General features: G+C 36.2%; 2 protein-coding genes across 15 annotated transcripts; one reads left to right on the plus strand and one right to left on the minus strand.

The window, feature by feature from the left end:
- The first annotated feature begins 59 nt into the window (after positions 1-59).
- Positions 60-8400, plus strand: LOC117214583 (alpha-aminoadipic semialdehyde synthase, mitochondrial). The gene is made up of 10 exons (XM_033460793.1): positions 60-399; positions 491-973; positions 1593-1818; positions 2773-3100; positions 3306-3669; positions 4100-4422; positions 4577-4826; positions 6029-6292; positions 7556-7937; positions 8216-8400. The coding sequence occupies exons 1-10, from the start codon at positions 376-378 to the stop codon at positions 8329-8331; spliced, it is 2760 nt and encodes a 919-aa protein (XP_033316684.1). The 5' UTR covers positions 60-375; the 3' UTR covers positions 8332-8400.
- Positions 8401-8499: 99 nt separating this feature from the next.
- On the minus strand, positions 8500-16892 carry LOC117214580 (balbiani ring protein 3-like). Of its 14 annotated transcripts, none has more exons than XM_033460781.1 (27): positions 16771-16891; positions 16381-16683; positions 16078-16302; positions 15775-15999; positions 15472-15696; positions 15169-15393; positions 14866-15090; positions 14563-14787; positions 14260-14484; positions 13957-14181; positions 13654-13878; positions 13426-13575; positions 13048-13272; positions 12745-12969; positions 12442-12666; positions 12139-12363; positions 11836-12060; positions 11533-11757; positions 11230-11454; positions 10927-11151; positions 10624-10848; positions 10321-10545; positions 10018-10242; positions 9715-9939; positions 9412-9636; positions 9109-9333; positions 8500-9030 (listed from the first exon to the last, which is right to left on the minus strand). In XM_033460781.1, the coding sequence occupies exons 1-27, from the start codon at positions 16822-16824 to the stop codon at positions 9013-9015; spliced, it is 5700 nt and encodes a 1899-aa protein (XP_033316672.1). In that variant the 5' UTR covers positions 16825-16891; the 3' UTR covers positions 8500-9012. The 14 variants fall into 14 exon arrangements, with proteins under 14 accessions (XP_033316672.1, XP_033316671.1, XP_033316670.1 ...); XM_033460780.1 differs by having other exon boundaries at positions 12820-12969; positions 13351-13575; XM_033460779.1 differs by having other exon boundaries at positions 11002-11151; positions 13351-13575.
- Positions 16893-16980: the final 88 nt, after the last annotated feature.

Raw genomic sequence — 16980 nt, forward strand, 5'->3', positions numbered from 1 at the left:
TGCATCTTCAATATGAAGTAATTGCGAAGCGATGGAAATCATGTAGTGGAAGAAAGTCAAATCGTTTCGATAAACACGTGGCTTGGTGTTTATCAGTGATGTAGTAAGAATAACATATTCTGAGTTTGACCTCACTGACCCATGTAATATCATGGCAGTAATACAACTTTATTTCCAAATAGACGTAGTTATGCTGTTTTGCAGTATGTATTCTTCTCTTGCCACTTTATTATTGTAGACTCAATGAAGTGAACACACGTTACATTGATAGGAAGTCTTTTTGTATTTTTTACGCGATTATATGGTGTCACATTAAAGGCTTTTCAATTACGCAAGTGCGAACTCAATGTGAATTTATTAATAGTATACTTCATCATGTCTTCAGCACGTTGTATGAATGTAAGTAGTGCGCGCTATAAAATAAGAACAGATACGAATATATATTTTCTTGTATATGTTAAGAATCGATACCGCAAAATATTTTTCGCAGAATTTGAAAGGCAAAATAATAGCAATCAGAAGAGAAGATCAATCAGTATGGGAAAGAAGAGCCCCTTTGGCACCTGCGAATGTTCGCCAATTAATTAGGGCAGGAGTGAAAGTAATTGTACAGCCTAGTAATAGAAGAGCTTATCCTGCACATGCTTACCAAGCTGCAGGCGCTATACTACAAGAGGATATTAGTCCTGCTTCCGTCATTTTTGGAGTTAAACAAGTTCCTGTGGATCAACTTATATCGAATAGAACTTACTGTTTCTTTTCTCATACTATTAAGGCGCAAGAAAGTAATATGCCTCTTCTGGATGCTATTCTCGAAAAGAATATACGTTTGTTAGATTATGAAAAGTTAACAGATGATAATGGACAAAGAGTGGTTGCCTTCGGGAAATATGCTGGTGTAGCTGGTATGGTGAATATATTACATGGACTTGGATTAAGATTACTTGCGTTAGGACATCATACACCATTCATGGTAAGATCACATTAAGTTAAGAAATTTACTGTAACAATGATAATTATGTTGGAAAGTATTTTATGCAATTAAATTTTCTATTATTTTATCATAGATACATATAGGATGGTAAAAAAGTTTCCCTTTTGAAACACATGTAAAAAATTTAATAAAAGGAATAAAATTTCTCAATGAATCTTCTACTTTTATTTAATATATAGCTGTTGGTTTAAAAATACGTTAATGTATAGGGCGAGTCTCGTAACACGACGACTTCAAATAACTCGTAAATTATTCGCCATACGAAAAAAAAGGGTTTCAGACATTAACTTTGCTTTTTTTATCGGAATATCACGGATATTGGTTTTTCGATGGAATGTCTAACACTTTATCTCGAATTTGGATAAAGCATTAAATTTTACGTAAAAAAATATTGTACGAAGTAGCGTTCAAAATTATTAATCACTGTGATATTTTGAAAAAAGTTTTGCACATTTTTAGTAGTTAGAAAAATGCTAGCGCGCACACATTTAAATCGGACGCGTATACTACAATTAGTAAATAAATAAATTAATAAATATGTATTTATTTTTATATATTTATTGTTTGTTTATAAATAACGGTCATTATTGTTTACTAGCATATTGGTCCAGCACACAATTATAGAGATTCCGCTATGGCAAGGCAAGCTATACGAGATGCAGGATACGAAATAGCATTAGGTGCTATGCCTAAATCGATTGGACCATTGACTTTTATTTTCACTGGCAGTGGCAATGTAAGTCAAGGCGGTCAAGAAGTTTTTCAAGAGCTTCCTCACGAATACGTTCCACCCGAAATGTTGAAAAAGGTTGCCGAACATGGCGGTAAGCGTTGCATATTTATATATTTTACTATTATAATTTATTTCATAATAAGTCTGTAAATATTAGAGATTTGTACTTTCCTCCAGTTCATAATTCAATAAAAAAGTGGAACAACTCATTTGAATGTCAAATTAAATTAATATCTATTTCATAATTATCGATTGAAGAAAGAAATTGAATTTGGAGTACTTGGTACTAGATACTGAAGTTTAATTGGATTACCATTGATTGAATATGAGATTTAAAAAGAAAGGAAAAAGGGAGTTATTTAAAAATATGTTCCATTTATGTTCATCATGTTGTTTTCATTAGTGGTAAACGTTTGAATCACGAATCCAAAGCACGTTTCACTTTTAAATTTTCTATAAACGCATAAAAATCCGCAGTCTAGACATAACTATTAATTCTTAGCACGTAGGAATTATGACAATCTTGAAGAATCGTACTCTTTTCGTTTATACTACAAACTTTGTATATATTGTTTAATCGAAAGATGAAAATTCAGTGAATTTTTCTGGGCCATTATACGTGGTTTATCTTGTGTATAGTTAGTCACAAAAGCCTGTAGATAAGATAGATATGTAGTAAAAGCCTGTAGAAAGGCTTTTGAGTTTGAGTGAAAGGCAAATGAGTTCGTTAAAAGTCGTGAATTAAGACACATATTCATTTACTTTCGTTTCTATCAAGAAGGAAGGAGTAAAAAGGAAATAGAAAATACAGTGTTACAAAAATTACATACACCTGTTACCTCTGATTCCTTTGATTCCTTTATTTCTATATTTTTTAGAAATACACCGACAATAATTATATCGTAGGTAGAAATAATATTGTGACAAATTGCGACAGGTAAATCATATACAAAGAAAATTCCGCAGGTATATGTAGACTTTTGTAACTGGCTGTATTTTATTGTAAATATCATTGCACTTTAAACAAGAGGCAACATTGTTTTAGATACAACGAAGATATACGGATGCGAGGTAAGACGAAGACATCATCTAGAAAGAAAAGATGGAGGTGGTTTTGATTCTGATGAATGTGACAAGCATCCTGAGAGATATATTTCCACTTTCAGCAAAAAGATTGCACCATACGCATCGGTGATAATTAATGGAATATATTGGGCTGTTGACTCGCCTAAATTGTTAACAATACCAGATGCAAAATACTTGCTAAGACCAGCTTATACTCCCTGGTTACCATCAAGTGTTGGTGCTCCTTCTTTACCCCACCGAATGTTAGCTATCTGTGATATATCTGCAGACCCTGGTGGCAGTATCGAGTAAGTTTAAATTTATTCAATATTAATATAACACGTATATCGTTTACTTAAGTGACTTTTTTATAATATAACAGATTTAGACATTCACACCGATCTTTTTATATACTATATATAAAAGCCAATTCGCGAATTCATAAACAATTCGTAACAGTTAAGCTTCGACATTCTTAAGTTCTCCTTATACTTATTTTTAAAATGTTCATAGGTTCATGAACGAATGTACAACGATTGACACTCCATTTTGTTTATACGATGCTGATCGTAACAAAGATACAAAGTCTTTTAAAGGACCCGGAGTGTTAGTCTGTTCGATTGACAATATGCCGACTCAACTGCCAAAAGAATCTACGGATTTCTTTGGAAATCTTTTATATCCTTACGCGTTGGATATTATTCAGTCGGATGCGAAAGCACCATTAGAAGAACATAACTTTAGTCCAGCAGTACATGATGCAATAATAGCATCCAACGGACGGTTAACACCTAATTTTGAATATATCCAAGAATTAAGGTTACTAAATCACCGTTGTAGACATAAGGCAGACAATAGAGAAGCACAAAGCAAAAAGGTACAGAAAAATGATACTTTTCGAGTCAATTTTTACCATACTAATTTCATTCATCGAGTACCAATACATTATCTATTTTTATATCATCCAAATGTATATGTAATATCTGAATATTATTTATTATTGTTACGTACTCGAACTTGAAAGTTATAGACACTATCTTTTCTCGATTAAAACAATTTTGAAGAATAAGGCAAAAGATCATTTTCATAAAAGTTTCCAATTGACTGTGACTACATATTTGTACATATATGGACATATGAATTTTTGATCATATTAATAAGACACTTCCTTGTTACTTCACGTCACATCTAATTTCATTGTGCAAAACAGGACGATCACGAAGTAACTATAAATAATTCAAATAAGATGTTAGTCAAAGGTAATTAAATATTAAGTAATATATTAACAAGCATTGTTTTGTAAATAGGTGGTCGTTCTTGGCGCTGGACACGTCTCGGCCCCGTTGGTTGAATATTTACATAGAGATAATAACATACATTTAACTGTTGCATCTCAATTAAAAGAGGAGGCAGACGTATTAGCAAATAATTTCCCCGGGGTAGAACCGGTTCTGCTAGATGTAATTGAACGTCCTGATACTTTAAACGACATTGTAAAATCGGCAGATGTAGTGGTTTCACTGTTACCGTATTCTCTACATCATGTTATTGCGAATGTATGCATACATGCTAAAACTCATCTAGTGACTGCGAGTTACACGAATGAAGATGTTAAAGCTTTACACACAGAGTAAGTGGCAATTAAATAGATATTAACAAATATGCAAACAAATATAACAAAATGATATTTATAAATCGTAAACAGCAATATTTATTAATATCAAAGCAATATTTAGAAATTATGACAATTTAAAATGAATATACATTAACGTGTTAATTACTAGGGCTGTTGCATCAGAAGTGACTATACTTAACGAAGTAGGGCTTGATCCTGGTATTGATCATTTATTGGCTCTAGAATGTTTTGACAATGTTAAACAAGCTGGTGGAAAAATCGAATCTTTTGTATCTTGGTGTGGCGGTTTACCCGCTCCAGAATGTTCCTCTAATCCTTTACGATATAAATTTAGTTGGTCGCCACGTGGAGTGTTGCTGAATACATTATCATCGGCTAAATTCTATTCTAATAAGCAAGTAAGTCCATCTATTATATATCTAACTATACATAAGTAGACAGTCAAATGAAACATCTGTACAAATAGAACAAAGAATAGTAGAACAATGCATAAGAAGCATTCATGAAAATGCTTTATTCTTTTGGAGAAATGAAATCAAAGTGTTTGTAAATTGGTCGAATTTGCGTTAGTGATTGATCAATGCATATTTGAAGCCATCTGCTTGGAATTAAATGTTTGAAGCATTCTAGAATCGAATTCGACTGATCGTGACTAGATTATGGGTAAATAATAAAGTCAATTCAAAAAGTCACATCTGTATCTTAACGATGATTTTGCCTAAAATAGGCAAGTGTTCGCAGCCCATTTTTTATTACTTTTTTCTGACACTACAAACAATTTGGGATAGTAGCTTGACAGTGGAAAAAAGGAACAACTTGTCATTAATGCCGATTATCCTGAAATGATATTAATTCGTTGATATGTCATTGGAACATTTCCTTTGACAGAAGAAAACTTAGAAACATGTTAGCTTCAACGTATCTACGATAAATCATGAACCTATATTCTACAAAGATCTCAGAAAGCATTGATTGAAACGTTAATAGAATCATGGAACGAAGAATGAAGAAATTCAACATCTACCAAGCTACACAAAGTCAGATCAAGTAACACTAACTCGATTAAGAATAGCTCATATAAATTGGATACATTCCTACTTTATCACCGAAACTGAACCGAATATTTGTGACACTTGTGGCATACTAAACTCTTTTGAACATATCCTAATCACCTATTTTAAATACGTTATTGAATGGGTATAGCATGGGCTAACTAATTCGCTCAACATGCTACAAAAGGAAGACTTCGGCAAAAGAGCTCTACATTTTCTGCAAGATATTGATTTATATATTGGTTTAGACATTGGTTTATACGATCTATTACAGATACGTTTTGTTCCATAAATCATTCTCACTGTGTCCAATAATGGCTTTAAGAAGTACATGTAACCTTAAACACATACTAAAAAGAGGAAATGTATATATTTCCTAGATACAGCAAGGATCAATGTTTTCTTTGTTACTGCAATAAATAAAATGTACATACATATAAAGTATATTAATTAAAATACATGTTAACTTGATCTTGATCGAAGGATTGGGAAAAATATACAATTAAGTATTACGTTATGTATTAATAAATTTTATTTTTCTATTGAAGATTGTAGAAATAGAATCAGGAGGAGACCTTATGTCCGCCGTTCAAGATTTGGACTTTTTGCCCGGTTTTGCGTTGGAAGGTTTTCCCAATCGTGATAGTACAATTTACAAGGATTTATATGGACTCAATAATGTACAAACAATGCAGCGAGGTACATTAAGATATAAAGGTTTCTGTAACACAATACGAGCCTTACAGTTTCTTGGACTAACGGATCTTAACCCACACCCAAGTTTGCATCCAAATGGTCCAGATATTACATGGGTATGTAAAAGTGACATTTATATGTAAATTTAATAATGGCAACTCTTTGGTTAATAATGAGTATACTCGTCATAGAGAAAGAAAATTGCCTTTTGCTATTTAAAGTATAATTTAGGTAAAGCAAGAAACATATTCGCAATTTTAACACATTTTAGAATAATAATGAACTAAACATTAATAAACGAAATGGAACAGTTTAGTTAATAAACAGAACGTAACAATAAAAAATTACTAAGAAAGAATTTGCATGCAAAATGACAGACTTAATTATTCTACTCGTAACTTGCAAGCAAACAGTTGCGGACTATTGAAACACAAAAATGGCTGTAACTATGAAATAAGATCCGATAGGACACACGTGGATTTTTTTCATTGCTTTTGCGCCTCCTGCGCGTTTTCTGAAGAAGAAGGTCAAAATATCCTTGTACGCTGGCAAACCTCTTCACACGAACGAAAGCTTTTATGATCGTAACGTGAATGCTGTCAGAAAACTCTGCTATTTGTATTATTATATACCCTGTATATGTATATACACGCGCTACTCGTTGTTGTCGTATATCAAGTTATCACTTTTATCATCAAAATGATCTTGACCTCTCGTTGTTTAGACCGTCTAAGCTTGCTTTGTTAGATTACTATATATATATATATATATCTTCTAATCAATATTTTCATTTTGTCTTAGCTCGTAGAAGTACTCTTTCAATTTTCTGACATCTCTTGCTGAGAACCTTGCACAGGAAGGAAACACTCTATCATTTTATCTCTGATTATTTTAATAGAGTAATGCATAATGTAATGAATTTTTCATACCTTAATAGCTCCCTTTCCGAATATTCTATGTATATCAACGGAATGATAAAGTAGAATCATAAAATGATTCCACATGATCTTTCCTGCTTTAAACGAAATGTATCAAATTTTGTATTTAACATTTTCAATATTTCAATTACTAAACTACACATCCGAATTTAATTCAGAACGTGGTCATATAATTAAGGTAAACAGTACATAAAGAGAAATGGTCTGCTTTTTCTGCAAGAATAATTTGAAACATACCAGTAATATACACCTATGTATTATACGCGTTACAACCTTTTTTTAAAATCTCGATGCGATAGAGTAAAGTTATGATATTTGGCAGATAAAACTTTTTAAATTACTCATATCGTTCCGCGGTAGTGTTGTTTCTTTTGTTGTCTCTATTTTAATTTTCCATCGATCTTACATAGATTACCTAAGTTTAACTTTTTATTGTTCTAGAGAGTATTAATTTGCAATTTGCTTGGTTTGGCGAATGATAATATCTTCTATGGAAATTTGAAAAGGAAGTTGGCAGAAATGCTAAACTCGGAAGAGAGCGTAAAAGCAATTGAAGACTTGGGACTTCTTGAAGAAGATTTAGTCTTGAAGTTGAATACGCCTCTTGATACTTTGACACATTATTTGTCGAAAAAGCTGTGCTATGATCAAAATGAACGAGATGTAGTAATTCTGAGACACGACGTTGGAATACTCTGGCCAGACAACAGAAGAGAAAACAGAGGAATTAATTTGGTGTTGTATGGCGAATCACAAGGATACTCTGCTATGGCGCGCAGTGTTGGGTATCCGACGGCAATAGCAGTTAAAATGATCCTTGACGGTATAGTTCTTCTTTTTCCCGTTTATTCTAAAAAATGTTTCTTCGTTCAGTATTACATATCGAATAATAAGAATTACGATTGACATTTGTTATTCCTTTTAACATAAAGGCGTTCAAAATTATGTTTACACAGAACGTAATGCATATCATTACAATTTTATATATCCACGCATATGTATATTTCTTATACTTTCATTCCATGTCATCCTTCTGAACAAATTTTAACATATAATTTAATAATAATTTCAAAGTACATTATTTTTCTTTTTCGTTAATAGGTGAAATTCAACAACGAGGAGTAGTCTTTCCGTTTACCCCAGATATATATCGACCAATACTTAATCGATTGAAAGCTGAAGGAATAGTATTTTTTGAGACATCCAAGTGGATGTAACATCTTTATAATATTAATAACAAGCAATTATGAATATAATGTATAAATAAATATAATTATTAACTTATATAAGTTAACTTTCCATTGCCACTCTTGTAACATAAAGCATACGAAAACAACAGCGACAGAATTGTTATTGTGTAGGTAATGTTTTTTAGTAGAACTTCTTATTGCTATTCATTATGATAGCATTATTTACACAGTTCTTTATAAAGTGAAATATACAAAACAGTGGGAGAATATCAGAATGTCCAGGATTAGAATCAGTTAGAAACAATGCTAGTGGCCCGAAAAGCGAAATAGGATTTTTCCCACTTCAAATGAGCTTAACTTTCAAATGAGTCCACGAATTACAATCCTTGAAACGTTATTTCGTAAGGAGGAGGGACAGGGAAGCCAATATTTATTAACTCCCGCCAATTTCATCTCAATATCATTCACCACAACTTCACGTCACATTTGCCATAGGTAAAAGTATTTTTCATATCTTAAGACTGATACAATGATGCCCAATTACAATTATAAGTACTTAAAGTGATGCCAATTTGGCTTTTATGGATCATCCACCATTGAATGTACCCAGATTTAATCGCAATAGCGATAGAAAATAATCTTCAACATGCGAAACGAAAATTATTTACCTAATTAGCACAACTGTAATAAGTACATGCGAACTGTCCTCTACATCTGCTGTTTCTTCTAAAAAGATTAGTATCCAAATTAGCATTAGGGGTGACGCTTATTAGAAAGTGGAGACGAAGAAGGGGATTCGTGTACCTGATTTTTACATCCGTATTTGATGCATTTGCACCGTTGTCCACACTTAATCTTAGCTTTGACGCAGTCACAGACCTTATTAGAACATCCCGTTTTGCATTTACAAGCAATGCCAGATTTCTCTGCTTCCAAATGCGCGGCACTCTCATTTTCTGAATCGCTTTCTGACGATTCATCCACAATTTGTGCTACATTGCTTTGTTTCTGCGAATCTGCTCTTTCTCTCTAAAAAGATTAGTTTCCAAATTAGCATTAGGGGTGTCGTGAATTAGAAAGCGGAGACGAAGAAGGAGATTCGTGTACCTGATTTTTACATCCGTATTTGATGCATTTGCACCGTTGTCCACACTTAATCTTAGCTTTGACGCAGTCACAGACCTTATTAGAACATCCCGTTTTGCATTTACAAGCAATGCCAGATTTCTCTGCTTCCAAATGCGCGGCACACTGATTTTCTGAATCGCTTTCTGACGATTCATCCACAATTTGTGCTACACTGCTTTGTTTCTGCGAATCTGCTCTTTCTCTCTAAAAAGATTAGTTTCCAAATTAGCATTAGGGGTGTCGTGAATTAGAAAGCGGAGACGAAGAAGGAGATTCGTGTACCTGATTTTTACATCCGTATTTGATGCATTTGCACCGTTGTCCACACTTAATCTTAGCTTTGACGCAGTCACAGACCTTATTAGAACATCCCGTTTTGCATTTACAAGCAATGCCAGATTTCTCTGCTTCCAAATGCGCGGCACACTGATTTTCTGAATCGCTTTCTGACGATTCATCCACAATTTGTGCTACACTGCTTTGTTTCTGCGAATCTGCTCTTACTCTCTAAAAAGATTAGTTTCCAAATTAGCATTAGGGGTGTCGTGAATTAGAAAGCGGAGACGAAGAAGGAGATTCGTGTACCTGATTTTTACATCCGTATTTGATGCATTTGCACCGTTGTCCACACTTAATCTTAGCTTTGACGCAGTCACAGACCTTATTAGAACATCCCGTTTTGCATTTACAAGCAATGCCAGATTTCTCTGCTTCCAAATGCGCGGCACTCTCATTTTCTGAATCGCTTTCTGACGATTCATCCACAATTTGTGCTACACTGCTTTGTTTCTGCGAATTTGCTGTTCGTCTCTAAAAAGATTAGTTTCCAAATTAGCATTAGGGGTGTCGTGAATTAGAAAGCGGCGACGAAGAAGGAGATTCGTGTACCTGATTTTTACATCCGTATTTGATGCATTTGCACCGTTGTCCACACTTAATCTTAGCTTTGACGCAGACACAGACCTTATTAGAACATCCCGTTTTGCATTTACAAGCATGCCTAGATTTCTCCTCTTCTAAATGCGCGGTACTCTGTTTTTCTGAATCGCTTTCTGACGATACATCCACAATTTGTGCTACACTGCTTTGTTTCTGCGAACCTGCTGTTTCTCTCTAAAAAGATTAGTATCCAAATTAGCATTAGGGGTGTCGCTTATTAGAAAGTGGAGACGAAGAACGGGATTCGTGTACCTGATTTTTACATCCGTATTTGATGCATTTGCACCGTTGTCCACACTTAATCTTAGCTTTGACGCAGTCACAGACCTTATTAGAACATCCCGTTTTGCATTTACAAGCAATGCCAGATTTCTCTGCTTCCAAATGCGCGGCACTCTCATTTTCTGAATCGCTTTCTGACGATTCATCCACAATTTGTGCTACACTGCTTTGTTTCTGCGAATTTGCTGTTCGTCTCTAAAAAGATTAGTTTCCAAATTAGCATTAGGGGTGTCGTGAATTAGAAAGCGGCGACGAAGAAGGAGATTCGTGTACCTGATTTTTACATCCGTATTTGATGCATTTGCACCGTTGTCCACACTTAATCTTAGCTTTGACGCAGACACAGACCTTATTAGAACATCCCGTTTTGCATTTACAAGCATGCCTAGATTTCTCCTCTTCTAAATGCGCGGTACTCTGTTTTTCTGAATCGCTTTCTGACGATACATCCACAATTTGTGCTACACTGCTTTGTTTCTGCGAACCTGCTGTTTCTCTCTAAAAAGATTAGTATCCAAATTAGCATTAGGGGTGTCGCTTATTAGAAAGTGGAGACGAAGAACGGGATTCGTGTACCTGATTTTTACATCCGTATTTGATGCATTTGCACCGTTGTCCACACTTAATCTTAGCTTTGACGCAGTCACAGACCTTATTAGAACATCCCGTTTTGCATTTACAAGCAATGCCAGATTTCTCTGCTTCCAAATGCGCGGTACTCTCATTTTCTGAATCGCTTTCTGACGATTCATCCACAATTTGTGCTACACTGCTTTGTTTCTGCGAATCTGCTCTTTCTCTCTAAAAAGATTAGTATCCAAATTAGCATTAGGGGTGTCGCTTATTAGAAAGTGGAGACCAAGAACGGGATTCGTGTACCTGATTTTTACATCCGTATTTGATGCATTTGCACCGTTGTCCACACTTAATCTTAGCTTTGACGCAGTCACAGACCTTATTAGAACATCCCGTTTTGCATTTACAAGCAATGCCAGATTTCTCTGCTTCCAAATGCGCGGCACTCTCATTTTCTGAATCGCTTTCTGACGATTCATCCACAATTTGTGCTACATTGCTTTGTTTCTGCGAATCTGCTCTTTCTCTCTAAAAAGATTAGTTTCCAAATTAGCATTAGGGGTGTCGTGAATTAGAAAGCGGAGACGAAGAAGGAGATTCGTGTACCTGATTTTTACATCCGTATTTGATGCATTTGCACCGTTGTCCACACTTAATCTTAGCTTTGACGCAGTCACAGACCTTATTAGAACATCCCGTTTTGCATTTACAAGCAATGCCAGATTTCTCTGCTTCCAAATGCGCGGCACTCTCATTTTCTGAATCGCTTTCTGACGATTCATCCACAATTTGTGCTACATTGCTTTGTTTCTGCGAATCTGCTCTTTCTCTCTAAAAAGATTAGTTTCCAAATTAGCATTAGGGGTGTCGCTTATTAAAAAGTGGAGACGAAGAACGGGATTCGTGTACCTGATTTTTACATCCGTATTTGATGCATTTGCACCGTTGTCCACACTTAATCTTAGCTTTGACGCAGTCACAGACCTTATTAGAACATCCCGTTTTGCATTTACAAGCAATGCCAGATTTCTCTGCTTCCAAATGCGCGGCACACTGATTTTCTGAATCGCTTTCTGACGATTCATCCACAATTTGTGCTACACTGCTTTGTTTCTGCGAATCTGCTCTTTCTCTCTAAAAAGATTAGTTTCCAAATTAGCATTAGGGGTGTCGTGAATTAGAAAGCGGAGACGAAGAAGGAGATTCGTGTACCTGATTTTTACATCCGTATTTGATGCATTTGCACCGTTGTCCACACTTAATCTTAGCTTTGACGCAGTCACAGACCTTATTAGAACATCCCGTTTTGCATTTACAAGCAATGCCAGATTTCTCTGCTTCCAAATGCGCGGCACTCTCATTTTCTGAATCGCTTTCTGACGATTCATCCACAATTTGTGCTACACTGCTTTGTTTCTGCGAATTTGCTGTTCGTCTCTAAAAAGATTAGTTTCCAAATTAGCATTAGGGGTGTCGTGAATTAGAAAGCGGCGACGAAGAAGGAGATTCGTGTACCTGATTTTTACATCCGTATTTGATGCATTTGCACCGTTGTCCACACTTAATCTTAGCTTTGACGCAGACACAGACCTTATTAGAACATCCCGTTTTGCATTTACAAGCATGCCTAGATTTCTCCTCTTCTAAATGCGCGGTACTCTGTTTTTCTGAATCGCTTTCTGACGATACATCCACAATTTGTGCTACACTGCTTTGTTTCTGCGAACCTGCTGTTTCTCTCTAAAAAGATTAGTATCCAAATTAGCATTAGGGGTGTCGCTTATTAGAAAGTGGAGACGAAGAACGGGATTCGTGTACCTGATTTTTACATCCGTATTTGATGCATTTGCACCGTTGTCCACACTTAATCTTAGCTTTGACGCAGTCACAGACCTTATTAGAACATCCCGTTTTGCATTTACAAGCAATGCCAGATTTCTCTGCTTCCAAATGCGCGGTACTCTCATTTTCTGAATCGCTTTCTGACGATTCATCCACAATTTGTGCTACACTGCTTTGTTTCTGCGAATTTGCTGTTCGTCTCTAAAAAGATTAGTTTCCAAATTAGCATTAGGGGTGTCGTGAATTAGAAAGCGGCGACGAAGAAGGAGATTCGTGTACCTGATTTTTACATCCGTATTTGATGCATTTGCACCGTTGTCCACACTTAATCTTAGCTTTGACGCAGACACAGACCTTATTAGAACATCCCGTTTTGCATTTACAAGCATGCCTAGATTTCTCCTCTTCTAAATGCGCGGTACTCTGTTTTTCTGAATCGCTTTCTGACGATACATCCACAATTTGTGCTACACTGCTTTGTTTCTGCGAACCTGCTGTTTCTCTCTAAAAAGATTAGTATCCAAATTAGCATTAGGGGTGTCGCTTATTAGAAAGTGGAGACGAAGAACGGGATTCGTGTACCTGATTTTTACATCCGTATTTGATGCATTTGCACCGTTGTCCACACTTAATCTTAGCTTTGACGCAGTCACAGACCTTATTAGAACATCCCGTTTTGCATTTACAAGCAATGCCAGATTTCTCTGCTTCCAAATGCGCGGTACTCTCATTTTCTGAATCGCTTTCTGACGATTCATCCACAATTTGTGCTACACTGCTTTGTTTCTGCGAATCTGCTCTTTCTCTCTAAAAAGATTAGTATCCAAATTAGCATTAGGGGTGTCGCTTATTAGAAAGTGGAGACCAAGAACGGGATTCGTGTACCTGATTTTTACATCCGTATTTGATGCATTTGCACCGTTGTCCACACTTAATCTTAGCTTTGACGCAGTCACAGACCTTATTAGAACATCCCGTTTTGCATTTACAAGCAATGCCAGATTTCTCTGCTTCCAAATGCGCGGCACTCTGATTTTCTGAATCACTTTCTGACGATTCAGCCACAATTTGTGTTACACTGCTTTGTTTCTGCGAATCTGCTGTTCCTCTCTAAAAAGATTAGTATCCAAATTAGCATTAGGGGTGACGCTTATTAGAAAGTGGAGACGAAGAAGGGGATTCGTTTACCTGATTTTTACATCCGTATTTGATGCATGTACACCGTTGTCCACACTTAATCTTAGCTTTGACGCAGCCACAGACCTTATTAGAACATCCCGTTTTGCATTTACAAGCATGCCCAGATTTCTCTGCTTCTAAATGCGCGGCACTCTGATTTTCTGAATCGCTTTCTGACGATTCATCCACAATTTGTGCTACACTGCTTTGTTTCTGCGCATCTGCTGTTCGTCTCTAAAAAGATTAGTATCCAAATTAGCATTAGGGGTTACGCTTATTAGAAAGTGGAGACGAAGAAGGGAATTCGTGTACCTCATTTTCACATCCGTATTCTTTGCATTTGCACCGTTGTCCACACTTAATCCTGTCTTTTACGCAGCTACAGTTCTGGGTAGAGCATCCTGTTTCGCAATTACAAGCCTGCGAAGATATCTCTGTAACCATATCCGGTACACTCTGATTTTGTACAAGGCTTTGTGATGATTCATCCGTAGTTTTCACCGCACTGCTTTGTTGCTGTGAATTTGTTGTTTCTACCTAAAAAGGTTAATATCCATATTAGCGTTAGGGGTGTCGTGAATTAGAAAGAGGAGACGAAGAAGGGAATTCGTGTACCTGATTTTCACATCCGTATTCTTTGCATTTGCACCGTTGTCCACACTTAATCCTGTCTTTTACGCAGCTACAGTTCTGGGTAGAGCATGCTGTTTCGCAATTACAAGCCTGCGAAGATATCTCTGTAACCATTTCCGGTACACTCTGATTTTGTACAAGGCTTTGTGATGATTCATCCGTAGTTTTCACCGCACTGCTTCGTTGCTGTGAATTTGTTGTTTCTACCTAAAAAGGTTAATATCCATATTAGCGTTAGGGGTGTCGTGAATTAGAAAGAGGAGACGAAGAAGGGAATTCGTGTACCTCATTTTCACATCCGTATTCTTTGCATTTGCACCGTTGTCCACACTTAATCCTGTCTTTTACGCAGCTACAGTTCTGGGTAGAGCATCCTGTTTCGCAATTACAAGCCTGCGAAGATATCTCTGTAACCATATCCGGTACACTCTGATTTTGTACAAGGCTTTTTGATGATTCATCCGTAGTTTTCACCGCACTGCTTTGTTGCTGTGAATTTGTTGTTTCTACCTAAAAAGGTTAATATCCATATTAGCGTTAGGGGTGTCGTGAATTAGAAAGAGGAGACGAAGAAGGGAATTCGTGTACCTGATTTTCACATCCGTATTCTTTGCATTTGCACCGTTGTCCACACTTAATCCTGTCTTTTACGCAGCTACAGTTCTGGGTAGAGCATGCTGTTTCGCAATTACAAGCCTGCGAAGATATCTCTGTAACCATTTCCGGTACACTCTGATTTTGTACAAGGCTTTGTGATGATTCATCCGTAGTTTTCACCGCACTGCTTCGTTGCTGTGAATTTGTTGTTTCTACCTAAAAAGGTTAAAATCCATATTTGCGTTAGGGGTGTCGTGAATTACAAGGAGGAGACGAAGAAGGGAATTCGTGTACCTGATTTTCACATCCGTATTCTTTGCATTTGCACCGTTGTCCACACTTAATCTTATCTTTTACGCAGCTACAGTGCTGGGTAGAGCATCCTGTTTCGCAATTACAAGCCTGCGAAGATATCTCTGTATCCATATCCGGTACACTCTGATTTTGTACAAGGCTTTGTGATGATTCATCCGTAGTTTTCACCGCACTGCTTTGTTGCTGTGAATTTGTTGTTTCTACCTAAAAGGGTTAATATCCATATTTGCGTTAGGGGTGTCGTGAATTACAAGGAGGAGACGAAGAAGGGAATTCGTGTACCTGATTTTTACATGCGTATTTGATGCATTTGCACCGTTGTCCACACTTAATCTTAGCTTTTGCGCAGCGACAGTGCTGGGTAGAGCATCCCTCTTTGCATTTACAAACCTGCGAATATTTCTCTGTTTCTAAATGCGCGGCACTCTGATTTTCTGAATCGCTTTTTGACGATTCATCCACAATTTGTGCTTCACTGCTTTGTTTCTGCGAATCTGCTGTTTCTTCCTAAAAAGATTAGTATCCAAATTAGCGTTAGGGGTGTCGTGAATTAGAAAGAGGAGGCGAAGAAGGAGATTCGTGTACCTGATTTTTACATCCGTATTTGTTGCATTTGCACCGTTGTCCACACTTAATCTTAGCTTTTACGCAGCTACAGTGCTGGGTAGAGCATCCTGTTTCGCAATTACAAGCCTGCGAAGATATCTCTGTATCCATATCCGGTGCACTCTGATTTTGTACAAGGTTTTGTGATGATTCATCCGTAGTTTTTTCCGCATTGCTTTGTTGCTGCGAATTTGTTGTTTCTGCCATAACAATTGTTTTAGTGTTTTGTATTCTAGCGTTCTTCACTTCTGTATGAAGAGTCAATTCTCTTTCACCTAAGTTCTATAAAAGACAGGAAAAATGAGAAAGACTCGTAGACTTGCTTGAACATTCTATAATATTTAGAACATATTATTTATGTATAGTTACAGAAATTATTAAGGTAGTGACATCTGTTCGAATGTACGATTTAGGAATGTCCATGTCAGTAACACGTGGGGCGAGGCTACTGCGAGGTGCCTGGAAAAGTGAACAAACATTGTCATCCCTATTTGTTTATAAAATGAATTAATTAATTACTTATTAATTAATAGCGATTCGATAAAATTCTTATAAATCGCCATTATAATAAGTTTCAGT

The sequence above is a fragment of the Bombus bifarius genome, unplaced genomic scaffold (genome assembly GCF_011952205.1).
Source record: "Bombus bifarius isolate JDL3187 unplaced genomic scaffold, Bbif_JDL3187 scf7180000009201, whole genome shotgun sequence".
Taxonomy (NCBI): domain Eukaryota; kingdom Metazoa; phylum Arthropoda; class Insecta; order Hymenoptera; family Apidae; genus Bombus; species Bombus bifarius.

Coding starts and splice junctions, on each gene's coding strand:
- LOC117214583 (XM_033460793.1), top strand. CDS start 376: ATGTCTTCAGCACGTTGTATGAAT. Junction 4,423..4,576: donor GTTAAAGCTTTACACACAGA/GTAAGTGGCAAT, acceptor GTTAATTACTAG/GGCTGTTGCATCAGAAGTGA. Junction 6,293..7,555: donor ATGGTCCAGATATTACATGG/GTATGTAAAAGT, acceptor TTATTGTTCTAG/AGAGTATTAATTTGCAATTT.
- LOC117214580 (XM_033460776.1), bottom strand. CDS start 16,824: ATGGACATTCCTAAATCGTACATTCGAACAGATGTCACTACCTTAATA. Junction 11,455..11,532: donor AATACGGATGTAAAAATCAG/GTACACGAATCC, acceptor TAATCTTTTTAG/AGAGAAAGAGCAGATTCGCA. Junction 10,849..10,926: donor AATACGGATGTAAAAATCAG/GTACACGAATCT, acceptor TAATCTTTTTAG/AGACGAACAGCAAATTCGCA.